The sequence below is a fragment of the Glycine max genome, chromosome 4 (genome assembly GCF_000004515.6).
Source record: "Glycine max cultivar Williams 82 chromosome 4, Glycine_max_v4.0, whole genome shotgun sequence".
Taxonomy (NCBI): domain Eukaryota; kingdom Viridiplantae; phylum Streptophyta; class Magnoliopsida; order Fabales; family Fabaceae; genus Glycine; species Glycine max.
In genome coordinates this window covers 45,562,201-45,571,278 of record NC_016091.4, presented here as the reverse complement: position 1 = coordinate 45,571,278, position 9,078 = coordinate 45,562,201, and the positions used below count along the sequence as shown (strand labels likewise).

General features: G+C 31.2%; 1 protein-coding gene across 1 annotated transcript; it reads left to right on the top strand.

Moving 5' to 3' along the window:
- The first annotated feature begins 639 nt into the window (after positions 1 to 639).
- Positions 640 to 2,283, top strand: LOC100781713 (F-box protein At1g67340). Its single transcript, XM_003523097.5, has 3 exons — positions 640 to 866; positions 953 to 1,115; positions 1,198 to 2,283. Exons 1-3 carry the CDS (start codon positions 730 to 732, stop codon positions 1,930 to 1,932), a joined length of 1,035 nt encoding a protein of 344 aa, XP_003523145.1. The 5' UTR covers positions 640 to 729; the 3' UTR covers positions 1,933 to 2,283.
- Positions 2,284 to 9,078: the final 6,795 nt, after the last annotated feature.

Genomic DNA, 9,078 nt, shown 5'->3' with positions numbered 1-9,078 from the left:
AAAACATTAAATTATTTATTTAAATGTATAAAATAATTAATGTAGAAAAGAGTATAATTGATAAAAATATTAATATAAATTTAAACTTTAAAAGGACATAAATAAAAAATATTTTTATATAAAAAGCAGTTAAAAAAGAAATGGAGAGAGTAATTAATCAATAACGAGATCTAAATTTATTAAAGTACAAAGATAACAAAAAGCATATTTCAGAAAGAAAAAACAAATTATCCATGAGATTACACTAACTTTAACGCAAACTAAACATGCATATTTTATGTTACTGTTAGAAGGTGAATAGAAAGCGCGAAGTACAAGGCAGGGAGGGAGGGGGAGTGGAGGGCGCTGTGAGTCTGTGACTTTGACCAGTCCCACAAAATACAATTTGAAACGAAACCCTTTACTTAATAAGTAGAGTGCAAGTTCAGAACTCGAACCTTCAGAGCCATTATTATTATTGGCCTCCCTTACGTGGATCCTTTATGATTAATATCCTATTTATGTCAAGAATCTCATGCCAATTACTAGTAAAATAGTCCACTATTATCATTAATAAATAGAAAACCGACGCTTGTGATACGTGGTGGGTCCACCAGCTTTTCCTGTTCTCCAAACTCAACTATAAAGCCCCTCCTCCCCTCTCTCTTACCATTTGTTTCGCAGTCACTACTGTTCATTTCTTATAACAACTCTCATATTAAGCCACTGTTGAATGAAAACCTTGGGAATATGAGAAGGCCTTGCAAACATTCTAAGAAGAAACATGATCTCTTTGAATGTCTCCCTGACGATCTCCTTGTCCTTATTCTTTCTAAGCTCAGCTCCACCGCTTCTTCTCCTTCTGATTTCATCAACATCATCTTAACGTAAGTTCGTCTTCACCTAAAGAAAACTAAATCATACTTGTTTTTATTTCACATCCTAAGTTCTGAGTTCTAACCATTTTACCCAGATGCAAGAGGTTAAACCGGTTAGGCCTGCACCGTCTTGTGTTATCCAAAGCTGCCTCTAAACTATTCGCCATAAAACCGAAAAATTGGTCGGAATATGCTCACTCTTTTCTCAAACACTGCGCTAACGCCGGTAACGTGGATGCCTGTTACACTCTCGGAATGGTTAGTCATTTAACTATGGAATAAATTAAAAAATAAATGTTTTGTTTTTTATTATCTAATTATGTTTTTTCTTCTTCTTCAGATCCGATTTTACTGTTTGAAAAATCGAGGGAGCGGACTCTCGTTAATGGCGAAGGCGGCCATGAAGCTGCACGCGCCGGCTCTGTACTCGCTGGCGGTGATTCAGTTCAACGGCAGCGGCGGTTCGAAGCGCGACAAGGATCTACGCGCGGGCGTGGCCTTGTCGGCGCGTGCGTCGTTACTCGGCCACATCGACGCGCTTCGGGAGTTAGGCCATTGCCTTCAAGACGGTTACGGCGTGCGGCAGAACGTCACGGAGGGGAGGCGGCTACTCGTGCAGGCCAACGTGCGCGAGCTCGCGTATGTCCTACGCGCCGTGGCGCCTTCGCGCTGCTACGAGACCTCGCTGCTGACGTGGCGCGCGCTGAGATGTCAGAGAAACAACAACAACAACAACGCGGTGGTGGCATGTCCTTTGCTGAGTGATTATGGTTACAACGTGGCGGCGCCGGAGGTGCAGCCGGCGAATTGGTTTCTGAGAGAGTGGTTTGAGTCCGGTAAGGGAAAATTGGAGGAAGGACTAAGGCTTTGCGCGCACATTGGGTGTGGCCGACCGGAGACGCGGCCGCACGAGTTTCGCCGGTGTTCGGTTTGCGGCAAAGTGAATTACTGTTCTCGTGGATGTCAGGCGCTGGATTGGAAGTTGCGGCATAAGATGGAGTGTTCGCCGGTGGAAATGTACGATGGTGGTGTGGATGGAGAGAATGAGTTTGTGGTCCCAAACGATGCCGTTTGAAGAAATGTTTCATGAAATTCCGGTGCAGAATGATTTGAGGCAAAAGTCTTCCTGTCAAAGAATTAAAATTCTCTACTCTTGCCTTCATTTTGTTTTTATTCATTGGATCTACGGCATCACAACAACAACAACAGTTAGCAACAGTTACAACTCAGCCTACAGAATCGATTTCTAAGGTAGAAAATAAGAAAAAAAGAACAGAAATAAATAGAGAAAATAAGGGATTCTATAAATTAAAAATATGTCAATGAGTTGTATGTACCATGTACAGATGAGGTAGTAACTTTTTTTTTAAATATATATATATAAAGTAGATATACAACTAAGATTAAAAAGTTCTTTATTCAAAAATGGTTTTCGTGTTAATTTTACCCACTGTGGTGGTAAATGTTGTGCAAATGCAATACAAGGAAATACTACTTTCTGTTTATTTGTTTTTTTAATATCTTTGAAATTAAAATACTAGATGGGGTGTACAATATCTTAAAGATATGACAAGATAAAATTTAGTTTTCTTTCATGTCTTTCAAGGCAGGAATCTTACTTTATTTCATTCTTTGAGAATAGCTAGATAGCTTGAGATTAGGCTTTCTTAATGAAACGGTTTTGTTTAAAATTGGGAAATTGCAGTTGGTTTTAAAATTGTCAAATAAGCTATTGTGGAGACATGGGAATATTCATTAGGTTACTACTTATGAGGATGCAAGCAATATTTGGGTGCAAATTTAGTATCATTAATTGCGAATGGAAAGAGTATTCGAGAAATGGATGGGGGAGAAAAGAAATTAAAAAGAAAAAAGAAAACAAAGGATATTGTGGGGAAAGGAAAAGGATTGAAAAAGGAACAGCATAAAGTAGAAAATCCAAAAGGCACATTGGCGCTTGTGACTCCGTATTGTTGAGTATCTATTCTATTGAGTGGAGAGTGAGTACATCCATTAACTATTTTTTTTGTTGAAATTGCGCTATCAAAAGAAAATCTACACCTAGTTGGGCTGCCAGTTCCCCACGAATTAAGCTATAAGTTATTCATCCCCTCACTCCATTTGTCCTCTTAAAATCTTCTTAAATGGTTTTGCTTTATGAAAAGAATTCAGTTACACATAAGTGTCACATGTATCAAATCTTAAATTAATTGAATATGTATTTATGTATGACACAATAATCATCGTTTTTTTATATTTTAATTATGTATTAAAAATAGTGTGATGGAGTGTTAAATAATTTTAAAAACTATATAAAATTTGTAGTATCCATAATTTTTTAATATAACAATCAAAATAATAATTTAATTATCGGAAGTGTAAATATTTTTTTCTGTAATCCAATAAAAGTTAATCATACATAATAATTTTTATTTATTTTTAATTATACGAACCTCTTAACTAATTTATGTCTTTTAATAAAATAATTAATTTAGTTAATCATATTTAATTTGTTAATTAATTATATTGTCGTCTTAATTTTTTTTCTCATTTCTCTATTTATTTAATTATTTTTCATTAATATTTGGAGAAAAAATGATTAAATAATGATATGTAGGAAAAAAATAATCAATACATCTAAAAATTAAAAGAAGAAAAATCTTATAAGAAATAAGAAACAAATATCAGAATAGAGTCTTATAATTAGAGAGGAAGAGAATAAAATTATCACTTTTTATAATTAATTTAAAATTCAATAATTTTAATTAATATAAAAATTACACTATTGAAATAATGCAATTTAATATTTATTAAAATTAAAAATATTAAAACAGTGAAATACGTGAAGACCACGTAAAGATTGTGCTAAACGCAAGCAGATACTTCACCTTCCATCTCTCTTTATTTTTTTGTTACCATAGATATAAGATTTATTAATCATTTTTTTTATAGAAAATCTATTAGTTTTATTGATAACCAATCTTTATTTATTGTTAAAAAACTTGGCTGATCACATGACATCTCTCCTTCCTTCTTTTGTGATCTTTCCTTCTTATTACGTGAATTATTTCATCTGAGATATGAGATTGAAACATGAGATTTCACTTAACAAGTTTAAACTCAATATCATTCGACCAACGTTTCAACATACCCTAAACTGATATTGTTTTTTTCTTCTTTACTGGGTGGAGAAATGAATAAAAAAGTGGAGATATATCTTTGATCTTTACTTGGCTTGGCTTTAAATTGGGTGTGAATGTGATGTATGCATGTCATGTCATGCACGTGGATGAGCAGATAGAACGTCCGTATGTGAAACCAACTACTCCTATACTCTACTACTACGTACTATTACAGTAAGTAGTACGATGATGTACGTGTAGCGATGCAGAGGTATGGGCATGGCATGGTACTTTTCAAAAACGGGGCTTGGACATACATTTTCTGAAAGTTTTAGGGAAAGAAATGAAATAAAAGTGAATCAAAATAAATTTTTTTGAATTAAAGTAAAGTATGTAAAAATATAAATTTTATCTTATTTTATTGTCTATTCAATTTTTTTTCGTTCTTTTTCGGCGGAAGAAATAAGAAGAAAGAAAGGCCAGTTTCCATGTTATTTACGTTATTGTTGTTTTCGTATTCAAAGCCGTAATTCATGACGATTTTGACGGTTACTAATGCCCAAGGCTAAGGTCCACATCGCTACCTAGCTAGCTAGGTTCCGGTTTTGAGAATTATTGAAGCCAGCTACCATAAGGGATCCAAATAATTTAATTATTGGAGCCAGTTTTATTATATCATTCTTTTAGGTGACACTACTGCTAATATTATTTTCTTTTTTAGTTTTTAATATGTAGGAGGCTATAAATTTTAAAAGTTTTAAGGGATGGAATTTGAGATCTAGGATAAACATATGGAAATTTTGGACTTTTAAACCACTTTAATTTATCCACTCGTTGTTTTAATCCCCGTTAATCCATTAGTAACAACTTGTTAATCTATTATAGCAATTTAGCTTAAATCTACCTACTAATTAAATAGGGATGTATATGAACTTGGATTGACTCGATAACCTAATCAATGCATATTAAAGCAAAGAAAAACAAATCAAGTTCGTTGGGTCTATCGGTCTGATTTAAATTTTAAAATTAAAAAATTCAATAATACTGGTTCCAATATCGAAACTACTTATATAAAGTCAAATTTAGCATAGTTCAATCTACTAATCGAATGGGAATGTATAAGCCAGGGTTCAGATTGACTCAATGACCTAATTAATGCAAATTAAACCAAACAAACATATCAAGTTTCTTGTATTTGTCGGAGACGAACACAGTATTAGAAAATTTATAATAATTTACGTATATTCTTGCATTAAGTTTCACTTACACAAACGAGCATATCAAGTTGCTTGGGCCTATCAGTTTTATTTGAATTTTAAAATTGAAAAAATCTATTATATTCAATTATTTTCACTTCATTTATGTTTATTAAAAAAAATAGTTAAGTTAATTAATCACATTAAATTTATTCATTAGTCATACTATCATTTTAAAATAACCATTTTCTTATATTTCTATTCACTTAATTGATTTCCATTAACGTTTGAAAAAAGAATAATTAAGTAAGAGTGTGTAGAAGAAAATAATTAATCATAGAAATTAGAAAATGTCTTATAAAAAGAAATAAATAAAATTTTAAGAAGAGTCTTATGATTAGGGACGGAAGAAAAACTACTTTAAAAGGAATTTTTTGAATGTTTCGTAACTCTGTAATTTTATAACTTTTATATTGTATAAGTGTGATTTTATAACTTTGACTTTTAAAACTATTATTATGTTTTCTTTCATTTTATCATGATTTTCTTTTTTTTTTTTCTAGTTTCCAGTTTTATTATTTTAATAATACATTCAATGACTTTACTTGAGTAAACTCAATTATAATTAGATTGATTCAGTTTATGTTTTGATTAATTTAAATCTAAATATCTCCTTTAACACAATACAATTGCTATTCTAAATATGCTAACAACATGCACTTGAGTCCCAAAATTGCCAAATTTTTGTTTTCAAAGTTGTTGCTCCCCAATCTCAATGCAACTTTGGACCAACCAACCTAAGGATAAAACAAACAATCTTCTTACTGAAAAAAAAAAAAAAAACTAGATCTCTTTTATTAACTTTTATGTTTTTATCTCCATACATCCTTGTTTCCAAACTCTTTCCTACATACTTACCCTTCACCGAGCCTTTCTCTTCTCGCTCTTCTTTTCCTTCTTCACCCACCCTCTTCACCTTTCTATTCATCCCCCATCTTTACCATCCTTTTCCCCTTCTTTCCTTCTTATAAACGTAAGCAAATTCCATGTCAACCGAATTGTCCATGGCATTGCAAACCACGTTGCTTACCATCACCATTTGTTGCGCCCTCCCATTGTCATTACTGGAGAAACTTATCTCTTCTTCTGTAATAGAGAACTAAACCCCCACCATCTTAGTCCTTCTAGATTGGTGGGGTGGGGAAGGATATCCCATAACTAGATGAAACTTTGTTACTAGATGGAACTTTGTTAGAAAACAATTAATAGGATACATCATTAAGGACATCATTTGGTTTGGGATATAAAGTGGGATGAAGGTCATTTACCCCAACACCTAAATTGAATAAGAGTTATAGTTATCAAGTTATGTCAAATTAATTTTTAGACTCTAGTTTTGTAAGAAAATATAGATCAACTAAGTAATTCTTGTCCAAGATAGGACTAAGACCGGGACAGACAGTGCCTTTGATAGCATCTGCATGTCAGAATCCACGATAGCAGAAAAAGGAAGCACAATAGCAGAGGTACAGATAGCATAAGCCAATTTGGAGTGAAGGTTGCTGCAGAGTGAAGGTACGTTGCTGCGGAGTGAAGGACCTAGCTAATGACCCAAACAGGAAGATGAACCAGCTGAGTCTGCTGAAAAAAAAAACTAAAATCGTGAATTAATATGAAAATTTCAAAGACTAAAACCGTAATAATCTGTTAACATACGAATGCGGTTTACAAAAACCATAGTAAACTCCTTCAGAAACTTTAATAAAATTTTAAAAATACCACCACGTGACTTAGTACATCAGTTTTTGATCACTAGGTAGATTTAATGATGATGTAAAAAGCATTATTTGTAATAGTGAAGATTGATTTTACTGTTAAAATTCATGGTTCATAGTAGATTATCTATAAAGGTAGTCGGTACCAATGGCCTTAGTTGCACACCATAGAACATAGAATGCAAGTCAAGCCAAAATCTACAGGAAATAGCTTTCTTATATTTTTTTCTTATTTAAAGTTGAGAACACACATACATTAAGAACGTCATCTTAAAAACAAAAAGAACGTCAATCCAAACAAGCTCTCGATTTGTTTCAGTGAACCTGACACTTGAGCTTGTGTGTTTAAAATGATATATTTTAAGAATTGATTTAAAGTTTTAGTTACTATAGTTTTAAAAATATTAGACGGATTGTTGACCCGGTCATGAAACTGAATTAATGGATGAATATATATATATATATATATTATCATAACTTTAATAATTAATTATGATAATAGTGTGGTAATAAATTTAAGTCTTTAGTTTAATTTTTTAGTGTATCATATTTTTATATTTTGACAAAATTTTACATTTTTTAAAAAATAATTAATTTTAATTCAACATTCTGGGTCATCATAGAATTTGGCTGCATCATATTGGATTAAAGACATGGCCGATCTAATAGGTAATATGACCTTGTTAGACCTGATAGGCAATCTGAATTTTAAAACTATGTTAGTTACTGTATATCGTCGTGGATTATATTTGGTTTAAACAACCACGTGTCATACTGCATGCTTTAGCCTCAGAGTTTTGTTTATAGAATTTACGCAGTGGTTGGATATGTATGTTGCAGGGAGAGGATACCGAATTCAGCTGTCCATGACTGGGTCGGAGTCTTTTCTCCAGCAAACTTCAAGTACGGTACAATTATCTTTGTCTCATGGAATACATATTTAATAATATTATATATAAAGAGGGATTAACTTATTTTAAAATTAACTCTTTTAGAATTATTTTTATTTTTATTATTTATTTTCTTAAAATTTAATAATTATAATGAATAATCAATATTAATCATTAAAGTTAAAAAAAATAAATGATTAGGATAAAGATTAACTCTTTTAAAATTATTTTTGAAATTGGTTCCTTCTCTTTATATATATATATATATATATATATATGTGAAAATATTAGCAACACTAAATATATCTTATTATAAAATAAATTCATAGTAATAAAAAAGGTAAATTTCATGTAGACCACGCTCAATGATTAAGAGACACTTGGAAGAGTCTTACATAAATTTTAAGGCGTGCTTTGATAAATTTATCCAAAAAATAAAATTATAAAAAAGAAAAATAAGTTATTTATAAGTCAAAACTAACTTATGTAAAAAAAATTATGCATAAATTAATTTATAAAAAATTTCTTATATTAACTTTACTAAAAACTCAGCTATCAAAGGGAGTTTAAATTAGATAAGTGAGTAGGTGTATAAATTATTATAAGTCTCTTGATATTTGTCTTCAAATTCTAACCTATAAAAGAAACAATAATTTATTTTATGGAAAAAATCATTTCATTATTTTCTTATCTTTTAAGTGTTTTGGAAGATATTTTGTCCTTAGTTGACTTCATAAAAGTAAGTTGTGACCCAAATAAACTTTTTATTTATCGGTGAAGCTTATCATTATAAGTTGCTTTTTAATATATTCTAATAAATTTCTTAACCAAGTTTATAACATAAGCACGTTGCTAAATTATTCATCTAAGGACACCCTTAATTTTAGACTCACAAAAAGTTTGTACAACAAACTAGAGTCTGTAAGCCGGTTTGGTAGAAGTGAAATTGATTTGAAAATTTTAGTGGATCCCCGATTTTATCATTAGTGAGCAGCAAGTTTTTATTTTTGTACCCTTATTAATACAATACTTCCATTTTTTATCTTTTAGTTTTTTATAATTAGTGAGCAGCAAGTTTTTGTTTTTGTACCCTTAATACAATACTTCCATTTTTTTTAATCTTTAGTGGATACTTTGACTAAATAATCTTACTTTTTTATTTTGTCAATTGCTTGCTTATTTCTCTCAAATCAAACAACCAAGCATTCTATTTTTTTAATTATTTATCTTTTATTTTC

What these genes read in the sequence shown, in the direction of transcription:
- LOC100781713 (XM_003523097.5), top strand. Translation starts at nt 730, where the DNA reads ATGAGAAGGCCTTGCAAACATTCTAAGAAGAAACATGATCTCTTTGAA. An exon ending in TTCATCAACATCATCTTAAC is followed by an intron (nt 867 to 952) that starts GTAAGTTCGTCT and finishes CATTTTACCCAG; the next exon opens with ATGCAAGAGGTTAAACCGGT. An exon ending in CCTGTTACACTCTCGGAATG is followed by an intron (nt 1,116 to 1,197) that starts GTTAGTCATTTA and finishes CTTCTTCTTCAG; the next exon opens with ATCCGATTTTACTGTTTGAA.